The following is a 13,894-nucleotide window of genomic DNA, read 5'->3' as shown; positions in this document are numbered from 1 at the left end:
ATGTAAAGAGTTATTTATACCATCTCTCTCTGATTCTTAGTCCTCTCCTTCTTTCTTTATTTTTCAGGAACCTTTTTGTTCCTCTCTCACACACACACACACACACACACTCTCTCTCTCTCTCTCTCTCATCATCTGACATTTCTCTCTCTCTCTCTCGTTTTCGATTTCCGGCGATTACGGACTCTTTTTCCGGTTTGAATCCGCGGTGAAATTTGTTTACAGGTATTTGGTTTGGTTTGTTTGTGGTGGTTTGATTTTGCCGGAAAGGAGGGTGCACGCAATCTCCGTGCTACCGATGCCGGACACTCGGCAGGCTCAGAAGAATGGCGTTCCGAATCAGTCCGATGGTAACGTTGAAGGTAGCACCGTTTTTTTTATGCACCTGTTTGGGAGTTTAACGATCTGATATGATGATTGGAACGTGTTTATGGTTTGTGTGAAATTTGTGATCATGATGGAAGAAATGTGTTGTGATGATTTTGATTAGGTTTGGTGGTAGGTGCAATGTAGATTGCGGTCCTTGAATTAGGAGAAATTAAGGATTTTGATTTGGTTTTTTCATTGTTTTATAGCTGTGATGTTGATCAGTTGATGCCAGTGTAGCTTTTTTGGTGTTTTCGGAGACTTTCTCTTTGTGTGTTACTGAGTTTTGGATATTTCTGTTGTTTTGGGAGGTGGATATGTTTGAAAAGAGTTTCCTTTCTCAGTTTTTTAGAAGTTTTTTGATTTTGTTTTTGTGTAGTCGAGTTAATTCTTTTGAGGAGCTGTGTGTGGATTAGACAATGCAGATTGAGGCTTTGGATATGGAGAGATCTGGTTTTGGTTATTAATTTATCACATTATGTATGCATTGCAGAGGCGTTTTGGCGGTTGACAATCAATGAGAATCAAGATGGGGGAGGTGTGGCGCAATCTAACCTGTACCCTGATCGACCTGGTGAACCTGATTGCATATATTATTTGAGGACTGGATTGTGTGGTTATGGCAGTAACTGTCGTTTCAATCACCCTAAATATGCTTCACAGGTGATTGGGATTTTCCTTTTACATGCTCTGTGTAGCCTTGATATGGTTTATTCATTTGATTGAAGTGCTGCTGGGAGGAGTTTCACTGGTTTTTTCTCTAGACTAGACAGTACAGTTCAACTGAACCTTCTGTTGCATTATCATATGTGCAGGCTGCTCAGTACAGTGGAGAACTCCCTGAAAGAGTTGGACAACCTGACTGCGGGGTAAGGTCTTAATGCGGTTGAGATTGTTCTGATTAATACGCGTCTTTGTTGTTCAATGTTATTCCTTCTGTGGTTTATATCATGTTCGTTTTATTGATATTTGATAAGTCATCTAAGCTAACAAAGGGAGAAAATTGTGTATTATATTACTTGCGTGCTTATTTGATTTGCTTCCTTTATAGAATCTTAAATAGAAAAACAGATAAAGTCAGAGTTTATTAAATTGATAATTCAAGCTGAGATAATTGGTCTGTTGTTGATAACATGTACCCCCGGTTAAATATGCATCACATGAAATTGAAGGGCAGATTACTACAGATAATATGTTCTGATTATTCTCTAAGGGGAAAGAAAGGAATAGCTAACAGAATAATCACAACTTTAACAAGCTTGTTCTAAATGTATTCTAGTTGTGGTCAGTTTCCTACATCTCAAATGGGTACAAGCAGTTTACTGTTTTTTATTTTTCTGGCTTGTACTTGTTAATTGGGCAAGTGGGTTTGATTCTTTTATGTCTTTTAACAGGGGTTACGACATAATTTCTTTTCTTTTTTTCTTTCTAAAATTCTTGCATCTGCATGGTTTAAGAATAGCGTATATGTGCTTTTTGTGCTTATGTGCCTCCTTCTCATTGACCTCCTTTTCTTCTGTTCTGTTCTTCTTCTATTGTTTTTTTCTTTTTGAGGATCTAGGTAATGGGACTAGTGCCACAAATTGATACCACAAAATTTTAAAAAATATGTAGAAGAATTTCTGTGAGAAAATTGACAAATGCTTGTTCTTGTGAGATAGTTTTGATGTGCATAAATGTTTTCATGATTGTTTGACATTCTGTGAGACATGGAGAATGACCAAGCTCGGGTTGGCACATTTGTGACTGCTTATCCAAACATGTGTGCCAGTATTTTCTGAAGACAGGGACTTGCAAATATGGATCAACATGTAAATTCCATCATCCAAGGGACAGGCGAGGAGCTGGACCAGTGGTATTCAACATTTTAGGATTGCCCATGCATCAGGTTCTAACCTTTACTTTGCCCAGTGCTAATTGATTATCTTCAAGAGTAATATTTGTTTTAACAATCTTGTTGATATTCTTAGGAAGAAAAATCATGTCCATATTACATGCGAACTGGATCATGCAAGTTTGGAGCTGCATGCAAGTTTCACCATCCGCAGCCTCCATCAATTGGAACTGCCTTACCTGCGTTTGGTTCTACAGGCTCAACTGTTGTGCCTTCTTCAGGTTTACCTTACACAGGTGGACTTTCCGCTTGGTCATATCCTAGAGCTCCATATGTAGCAGGCCCACGTTTAGCAACTCCTCAACCTTACATGCCTGCAGTTGTTCTTTCTCCCCCTCAAGGTGTTCTACCTGCCCATGGATGGAATACTTACATGGTGAGTGTATTATGTTATTTTAATAGAACAACAGTTTGCTATTTTTCAATGTTCCTACTAGTGTCAAGCATTTGTTAGAAAGTACTATGTTTTGTCTGTTTAAGGCCCAGTTTGGTACAGCTGTGCTATGAGTAAAATGACTTTTAAAGCTGTTGTGAGCAAAATGACTTTTGAAGTTGCTGTGAGAGAAAGCTGTTAAAGCGTTTGGTAAACTGTTTTGGAAAGTGCTGTGAGAGCAAAAAACTATTATTTGTGTGTGGTAAGTTGTAAACAAAAATGGCTTTTAGTGTGTATAATTACTAAAATGTTAATAAATGTTTGAAGTGTTATTAAAATGGACAAAATGATTCATTCATCTTTAATTTGTGTATTAATTATATGAATTATACACTATGGGCTATTCCAATTGTTAGTATAATTATTTGCAATTGTTTTGGTTATACATTGTTTGAACCAAATAAAAAATTTATGTTAAAACACTTCAATTTTCAACAAAATTCATCTAGAATATTACACAAAAATATTTATCCACTATAATTAAATAGAACCCAATTTATGGGCATGTAATATTTAGGAAAGACTAAGGACAAAATGGGTTGCCCATAAAATTTCATTAAAACACATTGTAGCTCCGTGTTTTTGCCAAAAGCCACTTTCAAAAGCTACCCTCCCCTAGCTTTTCAATTTCAGCTGTTGTCAAAATCAATTTGAGTCAAAAGCAGCTTTAGAGAAGTTTATCAAATATGATCAATTGCTCCCAAAAGCTAAAGCGGCTCCAAAAGCAGTACAAAAACTGTGTCAAACTGGCCCTAAGTCACAGTTTCATAGATTGTGCAGAGCTACATATTCTTTAGAAAAGTAAATGTGCTTTTGCTTTTCAATCGTTTTTTTTTTTTTTACTTCCAGTAAGCAGCAAGGGCAGTTCTAAACTATCTCATCTAGCTCAGCTGAAAGTGATGCATTGTTTTCTAACAAATGTTTTATATGTACCTTGGTGTTCATTTAGTAGTCATTTGCATAATTCTGTAGAAAGTAGGTCATTTTGAGAACCTGACTGGAATATGTCCACTTCGCTATTTCTTGCTTATTGTTAATCCGTAGGTAGGAAGAGATATTATTTTCATGTTAAAATTTAGTTCAAGATTTTGAAACCATGGAAGAAATTTCAATTACATGTTGTATACTTGTATGTCTATTCATCCTCTCATATTAACATGAAGACACGTAGTGGTTCTGGTGTGTTGAGCTTTTCTTTACTTTGATTTTATTTCTATTAGGGAAACTTGAGCCCTGTGTCTTCAAATAGCATTCTTGGATCCAATCTTACGTACAACTCTAGAACTCAGGGGGAATCGGCTTCCAATGGGCAGGTTCACTTACTGTCAACTCCTAATCTTCCGCAGAGGCCTGATCAACCTGAGTGCCGATACTTTATGAACACTGGAACATGCAAGTATGGAGCAGAATGCAAATACCATCACCCAAAAGAAAGGATTGCAGAGTCCGCGACAACCCCACTTGGACTTCCCTCAAGACCTGTAAGTTTTGTCTGTAGTGCACAACCAATGCAGTGTTCAGAGAATGCTTCTTTTATCATTAGCTTTCACTACAAGCAGCTTAATTTTTGGGTATGTGCAGGGGCAACCACTATGTTCAAACTACATCATGTACAGAATCTGCAAATACGGACCAACTTGCAGATTTGATCACCCATATATGGAACAATCCAGTAACTATAGTTTCGGTATGCCTATGCTGCTTGATTCGTCTCTGCTAAGTTATCCCAGAAGCTGGATATCTCCCCAATCTTTTGAAACTTCCCCCTCTATATCAACAAAATATCCTGATCAGGTCCAAAAGCCAGATACTGAAAAATATGAGAACTCGGAAACGAAGGTGCCAGAAGAATCCCCTGAACAAGCTACTGGCACTTTACCCCCGTCACCATCTTCCTCTGAAACTGTACAAGACCAATCTGGGTGAAGCCCAGATTTCACCCGGATATATTTTTTGTTGGTGCACTTATGTTTAATTCTTATATCAGTACCTTGAAAGGATGAATATTTATTACACATTTTTGTGGTAAATAAAACGCATGTGGAATTTGTAAGATGCCTTTTTCTTTTATTTTTCTTCTTCTTTCTTTCAACCCTCCTTTTAACTGTCTTTCCTTATTTGAATGACTTTTCTTATAAGTTCTTCATTTACATTTGATATTAATCTTCCTTGCGGGTGTGAAAATCGCATTCACCCTCAACGAATTCATTAGAGATGGCCAAGGTGTTAAGTGGTTTTACTTTGAAGTCTCTGGTATTGGAAAGTCGATAATTGAGAGAAAATAGTTACAGTTTGTAGAAAATTTAACCAATTACCAAATTCGCAATCAAAATTGTGCGCTAGTCAACTAATTCTGGTGGGGACTTTGCATTCAAAATTGCATGTACAATGTCATGAGCAATTGGCTATGTGTTGTCTTAACTTACAATACATTATTGTTGCAAAAGTTATACTTTGGAAGGCCTGAGCATCATAATTCAGGACTAATTAGAGTTAGGGCTGCTAATGTACAAGATGGCCGACTTAGTTCCCAAAGGTAATCCACCCAGCCCTCTAATAGTGGAAAATGAAAGATAGATGAAAAGAGAAATAGTGGTTCATAATTTTATATAGGAACTTTTATTCATAACTTCAAAAACGGTATTTAGACATTTTTACTCAGTAGACATCTATTTTCCTTTTACAAAAATCTAAAATGTTATTTAGACCTCTATAGTTTTCCTAAAATGCCTATTATCTGATTTGAGATTTGACTACTATTTACTCATTTCTTTCATATGTACTCTATTTTAAATTCATTTATTATATACAACTCGAAAAATACATAATTATCACACAAATTTTCTTATCGAATTAATTCACTATTCCACTTGTTTTCTAAATTCATAATAAAATTGGTAAACTATTGTTTTTTCATTCATAACGTATATGTACAAGTTTTGTATTTTGTCTCAAATCAAAGTTTATAAGAAATTCTAGATAGTTATATAGTTTATACATTAAATCATCTACATTTAATTTGATGTTAATCATCTACTTTAAATTTTTTACTAATGATGATTAAAAAAAAGGTAATTAATCTCCTTTAAAAAAAAGGTAATTAATTAAATCATTAGTGAAATTTGATATCCCATTTTGAGATGTTTCTAGCAATAAATATAAAAGATAATTATCTACATTTATATTTTAAAATAGATAAGTTATTGTTGAAGGAAAAACACGTTATGTGTCTTCGTCAATGTAACAGACGAGACGTGATTAAGTGATTAGCATTCAATAGTTATTGTGTAACGTTTAATCATTATTGTCATTATAATGTACGATGTAATTACCATTGTAATATTTTCCATATATAAAGGGATTATGCAATAAGATGAGGAGACCAATTTCATATGTTCTACAACACTTATCTAATTATTTCCCTTGTATTTTTATTGTTATATGTTTTTTGGTAATTTCTTATGCATTGACTAAGTCAAAACTATATAGGAGAAAGAGAGAGGTCCAAATGTCATTTTAAGAGGTATGAATATAACCTCTCATTTTCTATTTGATCGAAAGTGTTTCATTACATTCTAAAGGAAAGTAATTCAAATGAAAGACAATAAAAAAAAAGAGGAATAGGGGTTCCCAATTTTCCATTCAATCCAACAAGTGTATCATATTAATTTAGATAACCAACGCGAAAATAACTTTCATGTCTGAATGCTTATTTTCTGCGAACCAAATGAGTTCTACTGACAAAATATAATATTTTCATTAAGAGTAGATATTATTTGGTTTGTAGAAAGTAAGCATTCTCTCATAAATGAAATTTATTTTCAAATTCGTATTTGGCTACTTGGACTTGGAGAATGAAGACTGCAAAAATGTGCTCAATTTCGTACGTGACCATCATATCAAACCTCTTATGAATCTCTTTCTTTCCAATTCTTCGATGAGATATATATATCTCTTTTGCTTTCTATGAGTTCTTGCAGAATGATTAAAGATTGTGACCTATAGTGATGATTCATGTACGAATAACCTACCAAGGAAGAGATAGAATCTTGATAGCTTAGAAAATTGAAAGTAAGGGGCGTGAACATGGAGGAGATGATGAAATTAAAGAGTGAGAACGGTGGTCTGGAAAATGGTTTGACTTGACCGTCAGAGCATGGCCCAAAACCCCATCACCTTTGTTGAGACTTGGTCGGCGACACTGTAAGTAACCCATGTAAATGGTCTGTAGCGGTAACTGTCCTCACCATTTTTCTTGAAGCTCAACTTTGATGGTTCAGTTATTTCATTAGAAGACACTATAAAAGGTTATCTTGGCCTTGCAGAATGCAGATGCTCGCACGTACTGCTCCCATTACTGAAGGGAGCGCTCTAAATTAACTGCGTTTTAACTTTTAAAACAACAAGTTCAAGTCTCATATTGAAGGAGATTCCTTTTCATCACCAAACTCACTCATCACCCTTTAACGTTTAGACCTATAATGCGAGACATCAAAGTCCTAGATACAAAGTTCGAATTATCCATATAATGGATGATTTGGTCCAACACTCTTTCGAAAGAGTCTCTTCAAGCTCTTCGACTAAATTCCGTTTAAGTTTCGCTACCCAAATGTACAAAGCATTTTCTTTTTTCTTCTTATAATAAAAAAAAACAAGAAACATAATTCATCAACATAAACTAAGAATTTTCACCTAAAAACAAACTGTCATCAGTTGTTGAACTTCAAATACTGAAAGAAAAATACAACGGTCTTCAACATGTTATGTAATTGCACGATGCAATACTGGTTGTCTATATGCTTTGACCACTGTGCACTATACAGATCATTGATTTTAACCATTCACAATAGATCATGTAATCTCACACCATTACTGAAAACTCTCTAGGTTACCTCAGCCCACACTTGGCGTTCTCCCTACCAACCTACCAGGCTAGACCACCAATTGGTAACATCACGGGACATGCTCTCGGACAGGACATAATAACATTGCACAAAAACCTTAGATCCAGCAATCCAAGTTTGACGGAGCTCGATAGGTTGTCGATTTATGTAGATTTGGGTTCTCAAAAATTGCTGATATTAAAACCAACGAACTATTATCCTGGTTGTACATACATCAAAATTCATATAATTTTCAACTATACTCGGGCTGTTTCTTATGTTGACGAACCAAGTATACAATTACTATACATAAGTTGTTTAGTAACGATTAGTTAATGTTTTGTCAAACAAAATGTCTAGTACAAGTGCTCGTTACCATGATGCTACAATGAATGAAGCTAGAAGATCAGTGGCTCGCTCGAGCCTGCAATTGCAATAGACCATGCATCTAGGGTGGAATCTGTGGGAGCAAGAAAATATTAGCACCCAACAATAAAAATGAAGTAAATACAATGAGTAAAAACAGATTAAGTATGAATAATTGTTGTGCTGAGTGGTAATGGCAATGAAGACTGCAATGAATGAGGCAGTTTAATGTGACTTGAATGATGATCATAACTAGGGTGATTTTAATGACTGGTAAATGTTTGGTATGAACCGACACATTAAGAAGACATGAATGAGATAAATTACCGACAGAATAAATGAGTAATGATGGGGGAACACACATAAGTATACATGAATGTCGTCATGATGACAATCTTAAATGCAATTTAATGAAGAATGAGGAATTCCACTATATATAAAGAGGGGGGGGAGACAAGAGGTAGGGTATCTGATTCTGATTATTAGAATTGAGAACAAGGAAAACACTAACTTTGACATCAGAGGATTTTCTACATGTACCCCCCTCTTGTCAAAATCGTCCAAATCAAGGGAAAGGCAAGATAAACATTGTTCCTTAAGTCAACTACCACCCACAATCAATTAACTTGGTGAGACAATTGTGTTAGCAGAATTTCTCTTCACCAACAATTGGTGCCGTCTATAGGAACATGCTTCTCCCTAAAAAGAGATGGCGGGGGCTGATCATGATGGATTCACGTTTCAATTACTCTACTAGGTAGTGGAGGCAGCAACAGTATTGGCGACCTCAATCTACCTCTTCGATAGGAGAAACAAGACCGAGAAGAACGACAACGGAAGAAACTTGAGTGTATGATGCACATAGTTAGCGAATTGTCAGATGACGAAGCAGAAGCGTGTCACTTAGATAGCATGATGAATGTGGAGATCAATCGTGGAGTCACTGGTGAAATCCTACATGAAGTTATAATGCAGGAACAATTAGTAGAACATAGGCGCATCGATCCAAGAGAGCACGGAGAGAGGAGTGGCATGAGAAGATGGAGAAGATGATCAAGGAATGCAAGCGAGAGGGGTCGGGTAGGCTTGCAGAAAAAATAGCGAGGGAAATTGACAAGTCGCCTTTCACATATAGATGATTATTGATGTCTTACTAGCTATGTATGGATGTGAGATAATGGATTAAGGTGAGTAACATGATTACTGAAAGCATGTGCAAACCAATGCAATGGTTAAAAGAAAGGTAGAGAAGGGGTGGATAATTATTCTTGACGGATTATGAGTATCGTTATATTGATCCTAATACAAAGGTAAATTTTAGCAATAAATTTATGACGTGACCACAGTTATTAATACGGTAATAATGTGTCTAATGGATATTTATAACATATATTATTATTATTAACTGTTTAAGTGCAGCAAAAATTCAAATCTATGTTGATGTGATGCACATTTCTTTTCAAAATGGTGTAAGTATGTTCTATGATCTTAACCTTAAAAAGGAAGAGGTAACGAATCCTTACTTTCAATGGTAAGTTGTATGGAAACCCTACTGTGCATAGTAGGGGATTGAGAAAACTTTACTTTCAATAGTAAAGTGTGCGGAAACCCTACTCTAAATGGGTAGGGGATTGAGAATAACTTTACTTTTCAATGGTAAACTGTGTGGAAACCCTACTCTGAATGGGTAGGGGATTGAGAAAATTTTACTTTCAATGGTAAAGTGTGTGGAAACCATACTGTGGATGGTAGGAGGAAACAATTCTTTTTTAATGTTATAAACGGTGCGTGACAACATTATGAACGATCGAAATATGTGGCACATTATAAACGAAACAGTGAAAGCGACAATGTTTTAAGATTAAACATGAGGCTCGGGGGAAATTTTGAAGGTAACGTAGTTAGAATCATGGCATTTATATGATTTTTGTGATTGTTTATAGAGAGAGACAAGGGGCAAACGAGAGTTAAAAGAAAAAAAGACAATCGTCTTTCTCGTGAATGAAAAGACGATAAAAAATAAGAAAGTATTTTAAGAGAAGAAAAAATGATAGAGAAGATCGTCACTCTCCTAAAGAGATTGACGAGTAAAGGAGGTGAATACAAGAAGACGAAGTACGTACTTCACGAGGAAAGACGAATGTAAGGAGACGAATCACCTCCTCACAAGAAAAGACAAAAGGGAGGAGAGGAAGCGCCACCTTGCCAGGGAAGACAATCGCGAAGGGACGTCGTGCCTTCTCCTCACATAGAAAGATGTACGCAATGGAGTTGACGCGGCTCATTCTCGTAGAGATTGACGTTAGCAAGGAGATGGCTCGCCTCCTCCTCACAAGGAAAGATGGAATGTGAGCCTACGAGGTAGCTACTTGCAAGGATACATGAATGCAAAGAAATGCATGCGCGCCTAACAAAATAACTGAATGAGTCTTCGCAAATGCGACTAGCAAAAGAAATGTGACAAAGCAGGAAACACGTCAACGTGAACGCCGCAAGTGTGGGCAAGTGCGAGCAGAAAAGAAGATGTACAAAGAGAGGGGTATGTTGTAGAAATTCCTTTTAAAAAAATAGAAAAGAGAATGTAGCACTTACCAGAGGAGTGTGGCACGGCTGCAGAAGGTTTAAAGGGTGGAAATAAGGTGGAACCCTAGGAGCACGTAGACAAATATATGAGGAGAAGACAAGTCCAAATCTAATTAGGACTTGGTCATGAAGGGTCAGAAGGAAAACGTTTTGATAAATTTTTGGGGAGACGGTGGTAGACGCAAAAAAAAATATAAGGGAAAAAAGAGAGACGATTGTCTAAAAAAAGGAGATGTTCGTCTAAAAAAAAAGACGATCATCTAAAAAAAAAGACGTTCGTAAAAAAAAAAAGACAATCATCTAAAAAAAAGAGACGTTTGTCTAAAAAAAGAGAGACGATTGTCAAAAAAAAAGCGTGTTCGTTAAAAGGGGAAAAAAGACGATTGTATAAACCACCTAAACCAAAAAAACAAATTCTAGGAGAGAAGGCAAGGAGATGATCGCTCATCTTAATTTATAAATATTCAGACCCTTCGCAAACATAAGATGATCGTATGTTTTGAAGTAGGAGCGATTGTTTGTTCGGGCAACTGGGAAAAGTGGAGATGATGTTCTTTTGCAAAACGGGAGTGAGTGAATTTAACAAAAAAATGTTACACGCCTCCTCCTGGCGAGAAAAGACGATCGTAATGAGACAAAGTGTTTCCATGCGCTTCTTCACAAAGATCAGAGGAACGTGAGGAGACGACGTATCTCCTCACAGTGAAAAGACGATCCTGACAAAGGGAGAATCGCGAGGAGACGACACACTTCTTTCTCGAGTAGAAAGATGTGAGTGCTTCTTCCTCACATAGAAAGGCAAATATGTGACTCTTCCCCGTAGAGAATGACGATTGCGAGGAAGCAATGAACCACCTCGGAGGAACACTCGAATGTGGAGAAGGACATGCATATACCTCCACTGAGGGATAAGAGGAATTAATCAAGCATAGGCTCACAACTGACACAAGGAACATGGCAAAGCAAGGAAAACATGTGTCTACGTGAGAACTAGATTTTGAAAAAGTGCAAATGTAAAGTGTGCAGGTCATTTTGGAAATTTCCCTTAGGACAAGTGTCCGAAAGAGAAATTTAGGGGCATTGTGGGAGCAAGAAGATATTAGCACCCAACAATAAAGATGAAGTAAATACAATGAGTAAAAACAAATTAAGTATGAATAATTGTTGCGTTGAGTGGTAATAACAATGAAGACCGTAATGAAGGACGCCGTTTTAATGTAACTTGAATGACCATAACTTAGGTGATTTTAATGACTGATGAATGCTCGATATGAGACTGACACATTAACAAAACATGAATGAGATGAATTACCGACATAATATATGAGCAATGATGGGGGAATGCACATAAGTACACATGAATGCCGTCATGATGACGATCATAAATGCAATTTAATAAAGAATAAAAAATTCCACTATATAAAGAGAGGGGAAAATAAGAAGTAGGACATCTGATTCTGATTTTTAGAATTGAGTATGGAAAACACTGACTTTGGCATCAAAAGATTTTCTGCATGTAAGAATTGAGTATGGAAAACACTGACTTTGGCATCAAAAGATTTTCTGCATGTAACCCCCTCTTGTCAAAAGACGAACATCCAAATCAAGGGAAAGACAAGACAAACATCATTCCTTAAGTCAGCTACCGCCCATAATTGATTAACTTGGTGAGACAAATATGTTAGCGGAATTTCTCGTCACCAACAGAATCACGCAAAGCCGGTCTGGGCACTTACCTATACAAGTTCTTGTAGTTTGATTTAACTTTGAGTGGATGACATAAATAAAGCAAAATCAGGTGGAGCTGATCAAACCGTTGCCTGTCGAACGAAGGTTTGAAAAGATATATAAGTGTCACAACAGCTTAAGAACCATTGGGAACAGTACATACATAACAAGTCCAAATGGAAAGCTTCAAAATATAGCTCTTCGTAAAAACTATGAACTTGTCTATGATACGCGACCTTTACAATTCAACCAAATGAAGTTATATATAGTTTTTCAATTGTATATACAAGGGCTTGTAGTTAGATCCTTTGCTTGTCCAACCTGAAACTTACCCTTTTTTTGGCAATATATAGCTGCGTGATTAGTTTTTGTGGATTTGCAAAAATTTCACATCCACACGGAAAATCTTTATAGCTTGCTGAAGTGAAGTTGTTAAAATTGGTTTTCTTGAACAGTTGTCACAATTGACACATATCTTAGCATTCATGTTCTAATGTTTTTGTCATGTTTACATCCTAACTCCTGCAGCCATCAGATGCTTCATTCAGGTGAGAGAAGATGGTGTCTTTTGGTCTAAGAACAACTGCGACCGGTCTCATAGAGCATCTCCATTCATTCGTCGTCGTTTTTATATTTAGTTGTAAACGGTAATACTCATTTATAAACGATCTGTATGAGATTGTTAGAGCTAAATAAGGTCAAGTTTAAGAGCAAATGCTCATAATACCACAACGGAGTAGTCAACAATTTCCCTAAGATCATAAGTCCTCAAGTCTACAATGTTTCAATTTGAGCATCCCATATCAAGTCCTTCTAGTGAGGTTCAAAGGATCAAGACCTTATGCTAAGCTTTTTGTACTCGTATGCGATCAAGAGAAGGATATTGAAACTCGCATTCGATCATGGATATTTTGTTTTATGATATTCTTAAATATGGCGCGGCCGTTTAAATTATTTCGCTCATTTACGAACGAAAACAGGGATGTGACGAACGTGTCACGTGACATTTTTTGATCCACATATCACGCTTATTTATTTAGAAAACTAAACACTAATTTTGTCATGAAAAGAAGCCACAACCTGTTGGCAATGTTCTTGTACGTGTCACATTAAAACAATGGACACCTATAAAACTATTTTTAACGCATTCTCGCATATTTCATTATGTTGTATTAAAGATCTTACATACGATAAATGCTTCTTGACAATAAGCAATTCTTACCCGTATATAACCATAACAGCTACTTTTCCAAATCATTACTCGTAATCATTTTTCATAACTTTAGCATCAAATGTATTTCTATAATAGTGTGTCGGTATATATAGCATCTTATGTGATCTACAACTCCTACAAGTGTTCATACGGGATATGGCCGCATTTAGAAACTCAAACCTCAATTTTTAACGTACTATGAAATCAACCTCATAACGGCGTTACCGCCATTAAATTATATAGAGGGTGTGATACACAAATTCTAATATGTAATTTACCGATTTACCAAACTAAAGAATTTTTTTTGAAATATTGTATGAGTCTCTGTCTGTGTATGCAGTCACGTTAAGAGGTAAGGTGAAATTTGAAAACCATGGACGGACATTTTTGTATGAACCAAAAAATATCTCCCGAGGCAAACAATAAAA

General features: G+C 36.2%; 1 protein-coding gene across 1 annotated transcript; it reads left to right on the top strand.

The window, feature by feature from the left end:
* Positions 1-122: 122 nt before the first annotated feature.
* On the top strand, positions 123-4,748 carry LOC126797546 (zinc finger CCCH domain-containing protein 3-like). The gene is made up of 7 exons (XM_050524191.1): positions 123-362; positions 860-1,029; positions 1,182-1,235; positions 2,138-2,254; positions 2,337-2,636; positions 3,914-4,174; positions 4,275-4,748. Exons 1-7 carry the CDS (start codon positions 299-301, stop codon positions 4,617-4,619), a joined length of 1,311 nt encoding a protein of 436 aa, XP_050380148.1. The 5' UTR covers positions 123-298; the 3' UTR covers positions 4,620-4,748.
* Positions 4,749-13,894: the final 9,146 nt, after the last annotated feature.

This window comes from Argentina anserina, chromosome 6 (genome assembly GCF_933775445.1).
Source record: "Argentina anserina chromosome 6, drPotAnse1.1, whole genome shotgun sequence".
NCBI classification, from domain to species: Eukaryota; Viridiplantae; Streptophyta; class Magnoliopsida; order Rosales; family Rosaceae; genus Argentina; species Argentina anserina.
The sequence above is the reverse complement of the archived record's forward strand: the minus strand, read 5'-3'. Positions and strand labels throughout refer to the sequence as shown.